Raw genomic sequence first — 14,198 nt, forward strand, 5'->3', positions numbered from 1 at the left:
GGCCAGGACATCACAACCAGCTCAGAGCATGCCCCCAGCCCCAGTGGACCCTGGCGTTGCCAGAATAGCACAGCCCGGACCTGCGCTTTGTTTGCCTGCAGCTCTCCACACAGCCCGCTCTTTCCTGAATGTCCTTCATTGTCGTTGTTTTGCACACACAAGATTTTATTTAGATATAGAGGGTGTTTTGGCAGGCTTTCCTGCGCTCCCAATTATGCTGATGAATGAAAAGATGTTACCAAATATTCCACCTGCTTAGAATCACAGAATATCAGAGCTGGAAGGGCCCTTTAGAGATCATATTGTCCAGCATTTTTCAAACGTTTATTTTTAGCCCAGGACCAATAAAAAATATTTCATGCTCAGTATGTAAATTGGATGGAAGCTGAGCTATTGTCATTGAAGTGGGTTCCGGCCCCACTGTCCTTACAATAGGTGGCTCCCACGTGGCCCCCTGCGGATTTTCTGGGGAGAAATCCCAAGCGCTTCAGATGATAGTTTGAAGCTACAGTTGTGGTCTAACCCAGCATTTTCCCAGTGAGGAAGCGGAGGCTCAGAGGTAGAGAAAGGTGCGGCCAAGGTCACAGAGCAGATTAGAGGGGATACGGACAAGCACGCTGGCCTGAGTGTTTGTCCTGAAGCATCACAGACTCATTGCTGCTTGCGAACCCCTGCAGGATGAATAATGCAATGAAAAGACATACTTGTCAGGGTTTGGGGGTTGCAAGAACCAGACACTGGCTGAGGTTGCCTGGATCCTTACTTATGGGAAGGATAAATAGAACCAGGCTATGGAGGACAGGGCAGGTGGTGACTGCCTTCAGGATGTTCCATTCCTGCATCTCTGCCAAGGATCCAGTCTCCCGGGGACTCCATTCCTTGGCTGGCCTCTCCATTGCTGCTCCCACCAAACCCACATCCATTGAGGGAGGCAGAGTTTCTCAAAATAAAATGTTTCCCCGCTTATGAGAGGTCAGACAAAGCCGCCGATGTCCACTGCAGAAGATACGAGCAAACGCTGCTTTTACAGACAAGGCCACCCACCTTCCCTCCTGGCCTGGCCTCCCAGGAAGAGGAAAATACATCATCAGCCTGAAGGGATTTGCCTGTTGCTCGTTAGTTACCTGGCAGCTCCTCCCTGCCCGTTTCCCTTGGGGACAAGAGAACAGAAAGGCGGGGTGAATGGACGGTTCCCCATGCCCACACCCACGCCCACCCCACCCCACCCCACCCTGGCATTAGCATCTTCCTCCCGCATGCTAATGAGCTGAACCTGCTAATCCAAACCAGGAGGAATCCCTGTGTGCCCTGGGGGCAGGTGCAGTGAGAACACGGCGGAGTTGGGTAATGACAGGTTTCCAGGTGCAATTCTGGAGAAGCCCAGACAGGGTGGAGCTCAGAAGCTGTCTGTAGCCAACACTGAGTGCCCGCACAATAGCTTCTCTCCCTTCTCCCTGGATACCTGAGCCCCAGTCTTTCATGATCATAATTTGCTCGGTTAATGATGTCCTCTAGCAGGCGACGCCCTGTGACCCAGCTCCGGCTGATGAGAATCAGCAGAAACACACCTGCTGGGGCTTCAGGAAGACACTTTTTTTCCAGTTAAACCAAACGAGAGTGGGACAAATTCAATGAGCACAACATGTTCTTTTGCCCAAAGACGTCTGAATGTGCAGTGTCCACTCAAAGCCCCAAAGACAAGGTCACATGATAAAGATGCAGGCGCAGCTCCGGAGGAAGCACCAAACCAGCACCCACCCATTTAGCCACGGTACTCAGACGTCTATTCCTGCGTCACTGCCACATCCTCTCATTCAACCCCCGATTTTCCAGGGGAGGTCACTGAGGCCCAGAGAGGCACAAGGACATTCCCAAGGTCAACAACAAATCACTGTCTCAGCTGAGCAGAAAGAACCTTGACCCCCAAGTCCAATGCTCTGACAGGAATTTTATTTCAGAATATGCATATTATTTTCAAAGGCTGTGAAATAGCAAACTTACCATGTTTTTCAGAGACTCCTGATAATGAGTAGATCATAACGCATGTTAGGTTTTCAATTTTGTTTTAATACCCAAAGCAATCAGGGCATCATCACCATGATCATCAGTGTATCATCCTCTTCTTCTCATCAGGAAAAATTTGAGCAAGCCTGTGATTAGGAGATAGCTAATTGCAACAATAATCTCAGGCTTGAAGATTATTTAACATTCTTCAGGGGAAAGTCTAGACTAAGTGCGTGTGTGTGTGTGCGCGTGTACTTTTGTGAGATATGGTAGGTGCAGGGAAGACTTGATGGGGAGAAGGACCACATGTTGCTCTGGGACCTGCCACTAAAGGGTTAATGCCATTTGTGGTTTTGGGTCCTGGGAAGATGCCAAATGCAATGTACTTTCCCTGAGAGTGTAGCATCCTAACATTTGTTTCTGCTTGGGGTAAAGCAATGCACATTTTGTCAAAATGACTTTGCACTTGAACACCCCATATTCACCCCACATTAACATCCGGCAACTGTGTTAACAAACTCCAGCGGCTGGTGTCATGGCCTCACTTGTGGGAGGCTGCTTCTGGCAGAGCTGTGAGAGCAACTGGGTCATTACTTTTTAAGCATCTACAGAGCACCCAGCGTGGCACTAAACTCCAGGGTAGGGAGGGAGAGTTGGAGAAGTATGAGGTGCAGTCCCTGTCCCGCCAGGAAGAGCCACCATCTAGAGCTACAAGTAGAACAAACTAAGAATTAAAGGTCAAACCAAGAGTATGTTCTTGAAGGTGAAATATGTGGGCAAAGCTCAGGAGTTCAGGCAAATGGGAGATACGTCAGGACAACAAGGAGGGATAAAGGACTCCATCAGGATAAAGGACTCTTGAGTTAGACCCCTAAGTGGCCCATGTCAGGACCAAAAGAAAGGGGGGAATGAGGCAGGGGGTCCTGCGGGGGTGAGGCCGACGGAGTCCTAACGAAGCATGCCCGACTCCGGAGACCGGTTCAAGACGCAGATCTGAGTTTATTGTTTAAGTGCAGCAACATATATAACATTCCAGACCAATCAGAAGTTTACACCATCCTTAGGGCAACCAATGGTAGGAAAGATAGGGTACTATGTAGGGGCTCTAGGGGGCTTACTCAGGCGGGCGCTGCCACTTCCTGGTGTGCCGAGGAAGCTTGTATAGGCGGAGTGTGCTCACGCCATTGCATCTGCCACTGCACTGAGATAAATCTCCTGAGCTCTTCCCACAGGGAAAGGGCAAGCATTTCAGGAGAGCAACCAGCCTAAGCAAGCATGGCTTCCTGGGGTTGGGAAGAAGCTGCTGGGAAAAAATAGGAAATGGGATTAGAGAAGCATCTATCTATCAATCTATCTACCCATCCACCCATTCATTCATTTATTCACTTATGAACAAAAACTGAGCACTGTGGTATGTAGAATAATAGCTCCCCAAAGAGGTCCACACCCTAATTTCCGGAACCTGTGCATATATTACCTTAAGTGGCAAAGTGGATTTTTCAGGCCTGATTAGGTTAAGGTTCTTGCCGATGGTGAGAGTATCCTGGACTATCAAGGTACAACCAATGCAATTACAGAGTTCTTATAAGTGAAAAAGGGAGGCGGGGGGGCAGGAGAGGTTTTAAGAAGCTACATTGCCAGCTTTGAAGAGGGAGGAAGGAGCCATAAGCCAAGGAATGTTGGTGCCCTTTAAAGCTGGAAAATGGAAGGAAACTGATCCTCCCTAAGACCCTTCAGAAGGAACTCAGCCCTGATTGTACTTTGATTTTAGCCTAGTGAAACTCATTTCTGACGTCTGCTCTCCAGAAGTATTCTGTATATATAAAAGCCTAATATGCAAAGTGCCCCCTCGGGAGTTCAACCAAGAGATGGGGAGTTCGATCACTTGCTTTGACGTGCACTGACCACCAGGGGGTAGCGCACAATGAAGGAAGGCTCCCGGGCAGCAGCTGGGAGGCCTCAATTGGCCCTGATTGCCGGCCAGGCCTAGGGACCCTACCTGTGCACAAATTTCATGCACTGGGCCTCTAATAGGGTAACAAATTTGTGTTGTGTTAAGCCACTAAGTGTGTGGTAATTCATGGCAGCAGCAACAGGAAACTAACACACGTGCCTCTAAATGCCAAGCACTGTGCCGGTGGTGCAGGCTACTACTGAAAATGGGTGAGAGGTTCAGGGACTCATGATGGTCACACTGAATACTGACATACTCATTGCAGAGCTATTGAATGGTGGTTGCAAATGGGAAATAACTGTAGAGCAGAAGCGTGGGGCACCCAGAGAGTCTATAAAGGACCCCCCCACACACAGCAAGTGAGCCGAAGATGGCCTCCCTGAGGAAGAGACGAGCCCTGTGCTCCAGACTAGCACCACCCCATGGAACTAGAATGTGAGCCACCATCTAAATTTAAACGCTCTAGTGTCCACATTTTTAAAAAATAAAAGAGAAAGAGTGAAATTAATATTAATAATATATTATATTTAACCCCATTTCCCAAAGTATTATTATTTTAACATATAATCAACACAGACATTATTGAGATATTACCTTTTTATCCCTAGTACTCGTTCTTTGAAATCTAGTCGGGTTTATATACTTATAGCATATCTCAACTTGGACTCAAAGTACACATGTGGCTGGTGGCTTCCATATGGGCTAGAATGACCTTACACAATAGTAGGGTTTACCTGTGGGGAGGGGGCCCTGTGGGGGGTAGGTTCACAGTGGGGAAGGTGTCAGGGAGAGGGAGGGAAGAGCATGGTGGACAGAGGAGGGTGTGTGTGCAGGCCCAAGTTGGGTGAGTGTGTGCCAGAGGAGTGGGAATCAATGGAGGGAGGGCAGGCAGGGGAGAGAACAAGGTAGTCAGCGGAGAGGGAGCATTGCCTGCAGGACCCATGCTGAGAGCAGCAGACCATGGAAGGTGTAAACTGTGGCTCAACATGACAGATTGAGGCTTTGCACCTGCCTTTCAGGACAGATTATAAAGTATTTAGATGGATAGAGAGGGGTTGCAGAGTTGTGAATGTCAGCCATGGGAGGCAAGATACATCTATCCTGACCCTCTCCCCAGGCCAGCTCTTTACCCCAGAGGGGAACAAAGAAACTGACTGGCCTGGAAGTTCATGAAAAGCCACAGCCAGCTCCATGAGGCTGGCGCGTGTCTTTCATGCTTTTCCAAGAGCCCAGCACAGGCTGAGCTCATGGCACTGACAGTCACCAAGATCATCATCACAGCCAGTGTGGACACTACGGAGCCTCTCTAACGAGCAGGCGCCATGCAAAGCCCTTGTTTATATTAAGTCTTTTAAGCTTCTCAACAATTCTACCAGGCAGGGAATATTAGTACCTGCATTTCACAGATGAGATAACAGAGGCTCAGGGAAGGTAACCCACAGGCATGCCACATAGCCATGGGGCCCACACAGCCACAGAGCCCACACAGCCATGGAGCCCACACAGCCATAGAGAGGCAGGGGAGGAATCCTCATTCAACAGACACCAGGTCGTGGGGCTCAGCTTCTGCAGGGCCTGGGGCAGGGCACATTCTGGGTGATGAGAGAGAGCTGACTGCCCATCTCCAAGCAGTGCTGAGGGACCAGGGATCTGGGTTCTTCCCTCCCAGTTTGAGCTGAATGCGTGACCTTGGCTGACCAGCCCAGCTTTCTTTCAGAGTCCTCAGGAGGCCACAGCACTGGGAAATCCAGGGATCCTAGTTGCCCTCCTTCCTGCTCATTTCCGAGGCTGTGCCAGGACCAGAGAGCCCTATATCTCAGCCGGAGTGTCCCTTCTATCCCATCCCTCATGCAGCTGGTGACTTGCCTAACTCCATTCTCACGAGGTCCCGGTGGTCTCCCCCCTCTCTCCCCCCCCTCCCTTTCATTTAGCCTTCCTTCTTTCTTCCTATTTTGCAAGATCATCTCAGTGCCCTCAGACCCTTGGCATTCATTCTCACCATCTCCTCCTGAGAGGGGCTATAGAAGAGGCCACCTCAGAGATTGTCCCGAGGCCAGAGGACACAGGCCTGCCTTCCACCCACCTCTGAAGCTCCTGTGCCTCATCGCTGCGTCTTTCCCCAACCTGCGCAGCTCGGCGTTCGCATTTATCCCGCTGGCTTATTGGCATTTTAAAAAGCCTTTTCTAATTGGCATCTGGTCCCAGTGAGAATCCGCTTCCATTATATGAAAAAGACCCTCTCACCAATTCCCTTCCTTTTTTTCTTTTTCAAATATAGCAGCAGGTGTCTGTTGAATGAGGATTTTTTCCCCTAAAAAATGAGTTTGCACTCCATTAGCCACAAATGTATTCTGTGTGTATGTGTGTGTGTGTGTGTGTGCGTGCACACACACACACCTGTGCATCTATGTATATGAAGACACGCACATAGTTGGATTGCCTAAACACAAAACCTGTTGTGCTAAAATTCCATATCTGATGTAAACGAGTAAAATTTCTCCATGGGGCATTGTAGGGGCCACTGAGATCACACCGTGTTCAGAGATCAGCATCTCCCTCTCTCCTTTCTTCCTATTCTTCTAAATATCAACTGACTGCAAAGAATGCAGCTCTAAGAAGTCGCTGGTCCATGGCTTGCCTGCTCTTTATTTTAAGCCCCCTTAATACATCCTTCTCATACCCAGTGCCCTCCGGTATTCTAAGGCCTTTGTTGCATAAGCAATTTCTCTATTCCGTGGTGGCTTATCTGACAGTTTCCCATTTACCTTCTACTTATTACCGCACTCGACTTTGAATTTTAAAAGCCCACTGTGGGTTTAAAGGATCTTGAAGGACGAAATCAGAAACCTAGATTAGCAATTACTATAAAGCTGCAAGAAAGTAAGATATTTTTTTTTTCCTATTTGGGCAAAAACAAGGACTTGAGGCTCGAGTGCAATCCAAATGCATCATATAATGAAGCTGATATCCTGGGAAAGTGTCTTTATCTTTCACTCACTCTGCCTGACTTCACCATTTCATTCTCACTAACTGGATAGATCCCTAGGATGATGCTTTTTTATCTGAATTCTGGGGAAATACTTCAACATTAAGCCCCATTTAGGCGGAATGGAAATGCAGTTTTTTTGCTGCCTTTCCTCTTGTCTCCTTTTTTCAGCTTTCATTGAAAGCCACAGCGCCAGGCTCCATGCCATACTACCCGAGCCTCTGTGCCCGGGAGCTCTCTGCCCCAGGGGGAGACCACCTGTGTTAGTCCTGACAGTGGGGAGAATGGCTCTTGGCTCTGAACCTCAGGGGGAGAAAGAGGAAGCTGCTGATGAAACTCCGGGTGTCAGTGTCAGCGATAGGCTGGCTTGGATGTGCTTGCCCTCGCTCCCTGGGGTGTCCTGAGGTCCCCAAGGGCCCATCTGCCTCCCCCTCTCTGCCAGTTCGATGTCTGTGCTGAGAACTGGGCTCAGTTCTGCTCAGCAAGGCTGCCATTCATAGTTCATTTTGGCCAAACATAACCACAGCAGCTTACACTATATAAAGTGTGCCACCTGCCAAGCACTGTCCTGGACATTTGCTACCTAATAAGTCATTTACTCTTCACAACAACCCTATGAAATAAATACTATTCTTCTCCCATGTTACAGATGAGGACACTGAGGCCCCATGAGATGAGACAACTTGGCCAATATCACATAGCTGGTTGACGGTGGAGTCAGTGAACAGAGTCGGGCAACCTAGCTACGAAAGCAGTGCCCTTAGCCACTGGGCCACACTGCCTGGGCACTGATTCTTCCAGGTGCTATGCTGAGTACACACACACATATTTTCACATAGTCTTCTCTACAGGGGGCATTGCTATTGCACTTTTATAAGATGCATATCCAAATCACAGAGCTAGAGAGTGCAGCAGTTCAACAATTGTATTTCCTTCTTCAATGGGCATTTATTGAATATCTACTACTAGAGGCCCGATGCACAAAATTCGTGCAAGAGTAGGCCTTCAGAGCCACAGCGGCTGCCTGGATCCACCCTTTGCAGCTGCAGCTGCCTCCATCCCGCAGCTGCAGCCCCAGCTTCATCCAGAAGGACATTTCTGGACACACATCCGGAAGGATGTCTGGTCTAATTAGCATATTACGCTTTTATTATTATAGATGTCTTGTGCTCACCTCCAATGATATAATGGTGAGAACAGACATGGTTATTACTATCACAAAGCTCTTAGTGGGGGAGACAGACATTTGTCAAATGATTCCACAGCTCGGCTGGCATGGCTCAGCAGTTGAGCATCAACCTATGAACCAGAGGTCACTGTTCAATTACCAGTCAGGGTACATGCCCAAGTTGCAGGCTCGATTCCCAGTGTGGGACATGGAGGAGTCAGCCAATCAATGATTCTCATCATTGATATTTCTATCTCTATCTCCCTCTCCCTTCCTCTCTGAAATCAATAAAAATACATTTTAAAAAATGATTCCACAAAGAAATGACATCGTTGCAAACTTGGGTGAGAAGATGGAACACAAGGACCCAGTGTAGGTGTGTCTGACCAGCCGGGGGTGGGCTGGGCATGTGGTGGGGGGCTGTGCTCAGCACATCCATCCCGTGGGACCCACCCAGGGGAAGCCAGGTGGTAACAAGGTGGGGTGTTGGGGTGCAGCAGGGAAAATATTATCAACCAAGGAGCAAGGTGTGCACAGGGCTGGCAGTGGAGGAAGCGAGGTGAGTTTGTGGAACTGCAATAGGTCAGCGTGGCTAGGATGCCAAGGGCGAGGGGAGGGGCTCAGGAGTGGCCAGAAATGAGGCAGAAAGGAGAAGCTGCGGCCCCTCTGGCCCTAGAGCAACACTTTAACCCAGACTCTTCCACCGACCGCACTCTGACAGCCGGTTCTTAGCAGCAATTTTTCCTTTTCTTGTTTCATGAAACACTTGATAAAAGCATGTTTTCCAAATCTCAGAACACGGCTTGTTGCAGGCAGGCTTACTTTCCATGGCCCTGTAATTTACCGTCGCTAACATGCTCCGGTCCGGGCCTTGTTTGCGAAGATCGACGCAGGTGGAAACCCTTGTAAACAGTGGCGTGCTTTCCACCCCGCTGTTATCGCCCTTAATAACGAGCTCGTGGGGATGATGCATGCGTCTCCTGCAGGAGTTAATGTATGTAAAGTGCTCAGAACGGTGCCTGGCTCCGGGGAAACAGCGGTACGAGCGTGAACTATTGTTTTCAGCGTGCTCCTTCACTTTACCATTACCCCAGGCGCGGTCTGAACAAGGACAACCATCATGCAGCCTGTTTGAGGAGTCCTGCCCCTCTTCTCTTCCAGGCCAGAACAAGATCTGCTTCATCCCGGGCATGGTCGGCCCTATATTAGAGATGACACTCATCCCCGAGGCCGAGCTCCGCAAAGCCACCATCCCCATCTTCTTCGACATGATGCTGTGTGAATATCAAAAGAGTGGGGATTTCAAAAAGGTAAAAAAAAAAAACGAGGCTGGAAACTCAGCCAGCATTCCTAATCCCCCGCGCATTTCCTCATCATGCTCCCTCCTTCCAACTGCCCGGCTCCATCCCAGGCCTGACGGGAGGCAGGGTGGGGACAGCGCTCCAAGCCCAGAATGAGCTGGCAGATCGGATTTGGTCTGTATTTTATCACGCTCTCCTGCCCGAGGCCAAGATTAAAATGTGCTTTCTTGCTGTGCATGCGCTGGGTTCCTTTCTCAATCATGTGAGAATCCTGCTTCCCTGCCTTAGTGTTCCCCAAGGCATACCCAAAGGCTCCCCTCCCCCTGCCCATCTCACACCTGCCTGCCTCTGCTGGCGCTTCCTCTTCCGGGATGACTCAGAAGATCTGTGTTGTCTAGATTCTAGAGAGACCCTGCCTGGTGTCACCCTCAGCCATGCACCAAAGGCTGATGGGGTCAGAGGCCTGTCGCTCAGGGGCACCCGTGGACCCCCCTTGGAATGGTTGGCTTCCCCAGCAAGCAGGGAGTGAGCAGCTGTGTAAAGCGAGGTCACAGGGCCAGTGTTTTCAGTGACAATCCTGCCAAACGTGAAGGATGGGGACCACGTTCTGGGCCCAGCCACTCTAGAAGCTTCTGACAGTGGGATACACACCCACTTCCACAGGAGGCTCACCCAGTGTAGAGAGGCTGGCTCACAGGCCCTGCAAGGCTGCCTTGGTGGTGCCCTCAGGTCTCACCCTCCTGTCCTCCCTGACCCACCTTCTCTCCTGCATTTACCCCCAACTGGGCTTCTCCCCTCCTCCCCAGAATTTCTGCCTCATTCTATACCATGTCTTGCCCCCAGATAATTTTTCTTCAAATGGGTACTTAAAGGGCAGCAGATTCCAAACAGTTTTTCCTAAAGTCCCTCAGGCATCTGACCGCCCCCCACCCCCACCCCAGCTCATTGGTTCTCTAACCCTCAGCCTGCATTCAGGGCCCTCCTTGCCTGACCTCAGTCAAGCTCTCCAGCCTTTTCTCATGCCCTGTGCCCTTCACACGTCCCCTCAAAGGTGTGGGCACCAGCTGGCTCAGGAGGTGGCCTGGGACAGGTGTGCGATGGTCCTGAAGAGGGACGAGCTCCAGGCCTTTCGGGGTTAGGCCCAGGCAGGTGCTTGGTGGCCTCGTGTCCTCAGAGGCTGGCCTGCAAAGTGATTTTCTGGCCCTAAAGGATTTCCTTACTGTGACAGCCCCGTGACGGGCACCCCTCTGTTTTCCATGCACGGGGTCAGCCTTGGGCTCCTCATTCCGGACGTGTGCTCATTCTAAGCATGTTCCCCGATTGCTTCTCTTCATTCCTCTCTTATCAAAAGAGACAGGACAATCAGGCTGACTAATGGGGCAGCTTCCCGGTGGGCAGCAGCTGCTGCGCTTGGTGGTTGCTCAGCTGTGGGATGAGCAGCCCGGACATGGCCGTTTGATTCAGAGGAAGTGGCCCAGGAAAGGGTGGAGGCAAGGCCCCCACGAGCCCCAAGCAGTCCCGATGGCTGGATCCAGGATGAACCCCAGAACTGGGGTCTGAAATCCAGACGGCCTTGTTACTCGGCTCCGCACCACCCGCCCCCCGCCCCCGTCACCCTGTAATTTCCCTCCCAGCAGGCGCTTCTGTGACCCCCAGTCAAGTGCTTATTTACCCATCAGCACCTCTGCTCCAAAGGAGAGTTCATCGCCTGAGGAATCGTGCCAGCATCCACCACTGAGCAACTCAGACAAGAAAAATGCTGCTTTTCTCCCCAAAGCTGCTTTCTAGGACGGCTCAGCAGGCGTAACAATAACCTCAACCGTCATTGCCAGAGGACAGAGGCCGGCCCGGTGCACACCTGGCCCTGCGCTCCGGAGGCTTTGCACATGCCGTCTCCCTGCCCCCTAACCGCCCGGGCTATAGTGCCCCAATTGTATTTACAGGGGATGACACGCTGTGGCCCCACAGGGCAGATCTGTCTGCTTTATAAACCATGGTTTATGGAATCCAGGGTTTATGGAATCCAGCCATCCCTATCTGTTCGGACCATTTAAGGCTGCTTTTGGGCCACAACAGCTGAGGAGAATAGGTGGGGCAGACCAACCAGCAAAGCCTGAAATATTTACTCTCTGGCCCTTTGCAGAGAATGTTTGCTGAGCCCTGGTTCAAACTATGACTGAGGGTTAGAAAGACCTACTCCTTTTTCTCCAGTGGTGGAGGGAATGGAGGAGGCAAAGCCAGACGGCCTGACATCAGAGCCCACTTCTGCCCCAGTCTCAGCACAGTTGACATCTCTAATCAGGAGGGCCCCGCCCCTGACTCTCTGCTCTCTCTCCCTTTCCCCTTCTCTCTCTCTCTCTCTCTCTCTCATGCCCTCTCTGTGCTACAGCCCTTACCATCTACCTTCTCTCTTCACTCTCTGGGAACTCCCAAAAGGCACACGTAATACCCTGTTTCATTCTGCATTCGCAGGTCCAGCCCTAAACCTGGGAGGTGATGGGTCCTCCCTAACCTTTTGGTTAAAATAATGAACTAATTTCAACGTCCATCCTCCTAACGATGTGATTGTTGATTTTCGTCTCTGCCTTCTTCAGTTCGAAAACGAAATCATCCTCAAGCTGGACCACGAGGTGGAAGGCGGCCGAGGGGACGAGCAGTACATGCAGCTGCTGGAGTCCATGTGAGTTCAGTGCCCAGGGCTGCAGGGCTCTGTCCTCCCCCGGGGGCCAGCCTGGGGGCTCAGGGGCACGGAGGAAACTCCCGTGTGGGGAGAAACCTCACAGCCCTCGCTGGAGTGGCCACTGTTTTGATGGTGATCGAATGGGAGAGATAGAAAGAAACTTTGCTGTTGGGAAGAGGGAACTAGTCTACCCACACGTTCATCTTCATGATCTTGGCTGCGGAATGATTCTCGCTGTTCTCCTGTCTTCCTTTTCAATCTATGACAGATATTGATCATGAGCATCACGTCCGCACACGTGCAGTGCTCGGATGCCATGCTCAGCACCCTGCCTGCATTGGCTCGTTGAAGCGAGTTTACTCTTTGGTCCCTACTTCGCAGAGGGGGCCCTGAGGTTCAGGAAGTCTCTTGCCCAAGGGAACAAGGACAAGTCAGTGAGTGGACAAGCTGGGACCCACGCCTGGCTCTGCCTGACCCAGCCGTAGACAGGGCACAGCTCCCAGAAGCACTGGACTTGGAGACAAGTGATTGTTTTGTTTTGTTTAGTTTTGTTTTAACAGCTTATAATTTGCATACCATACAAGTCACCTAAGTGTACAATTCAATGGCTTTTAGTATATTCCCAGAGCTGTGCAACCTTGACTGCAATCAATTTTAGCATCTTTTTGTTACCCCTTGAAAGAAACCCTTACCACTTACCCCTTAGCCATCTTCTCCTTTCCACTTTCTGCCTCTATAGGCTGTCTGTTCTGGCCATTTTGTATAAATGGAGTTATGCAATATGTGGTCCTTTTGATGGGCTTCTTTCACATAGCATGTTTTCAAGGTTCATCTGTGCTATAGCATGTGTCAGTAATTCACTTTTTTTGCCAAATAATATTCCAGTTTGGCTATACCCATTTAGTTTATTCATTCATGTGTCGATGGACATTCATTCATTTCCACTTGTTGGCTATTAGGAATGATACCACTATGAGCATTCATGCACAGGGTTTGTGTAGACCAGTGGTTCTCAACCTTCTGGCCCTTTAAATACAGTTCCTCATGTTGTGACCCAACCATAAAATTATTTTCGTTGCTACTTCATAACTGTAATGTTGCTACTGTTATGAATCATAATGTAAATATCTGATATGCAGGATGGTTTTAGGAACCCCTGTGAAAGGATCTTTCGACTGCCAAAGGGGTCGGGACCCACAGGTTGAGAACCGCTGGTGTAGACATATTTTTGCCGTTCTCTTGGGAGGACGCCTGGGAGTGAATTTGCTAAGTCATGTGGGAATCGACATGTAACCTTTTGAGGAACCATCAGACTCTTCCCCAGTGGCTGCATCACTCACTCTCCCACAAGCAGTGCATGAGGCTCCCATTTCTCCACAACCTCCTCAACATGCGTTAATGTGGGTCTGGCTGACCACAGCAGTCCTAGCGGGTGTGAGGTGTTGATTTGCATTTCCTTGATGGCTGAGGCTATGGGGCAACTTTTCATGTGCATATTGTCCACGTGCGTATCTTTGGAGAAAGACACTGGGTTTTCTCCCTGGTTCCATCTCCTGGCAGCTGCAGGGCATTGGGCCCTGCCTGCGACATCTTTGGCCTATTCTCCCCATCTGTGCAATGGGGAGAATAAGCCTCCTGGGGTTACTTTGAAAACAGAATAACGATAAAGCACCTGGCACACCACAGGTAAAAAGCTCAATAAGTGCACTCTCAGTTTCTGTCATGGAAGTTGCTAACTTCCTACCTCCCACCCCCAAGAATTCTCCCCTGGTTTAGGAATGTGACTCAGACATCCCAAATGCCCCCCTAATTGTAGATTCTTTGATTTGTATTATTATCTGATGGAACTCTAATTTTGGATGCTTCCTCTAATCTTCTTTGAGTATTTTAACTTTAACAACAAAAGCAAACCGAAGGCCTTGCTTTAACCTTCACAAGGACCCTTCTGGTCCCACCAAGCAGGCAGAATGGAGCCCCAGGTAGCAGCATCCCAGCGGGCCCCACCGCCTCCTGTACCTGCACAGCCCTCACTAAACACCTAGAGCACAAAAGCCGCTGTGTCCAAGGAGTAGCCTACCACCTGCTCTTCGGTGGGTATTGAGACT

At 50.2% G+C, this 14,198-nt stretch overlaps 1 protein-coding gene across 2 annotated transcripts in view; it reads left to right on the plus strand.

The window, feature by feature from the left end:
- The window catches only part of DOCK2 (dedicator of cytokinesis 2), a 365,121-nt gene that overhangs the window by 307,039 nt on the left and 43,884 nt on the right, over nt 1–14,198 (plus strand). For both annotated transcript variants that reach the window (XM_015565082.1, XM_006765379.2), the window contains exons 33-34: nt 9,274–9,422; nt 12,008–12,093. In XM_015565082.1, the coding sequence (XP_015420568.1) occupies nt 9,274–9,422; nt 12,008–12,093 (235 nt within the window). The remainder of the gene's footprint in view (nt 1–9,273; nt 9,423–12,007; nt 12,094–14,198) is intronic.

The sequence above is a fragment of the Myotis davidii genome, unplaced genomic scaffold, assembly GCF_000327345.1.
Source record: "Myotis davidii unplaced genomic scaffold, ASM32734v1 scaffold399, whole genome shotgun sequence".
NCBI lineage: Eukaryota > Metazoa > Chordata > Mammalia > Chiroptera > Vespertilionidae > Myotis > Myotis davidii.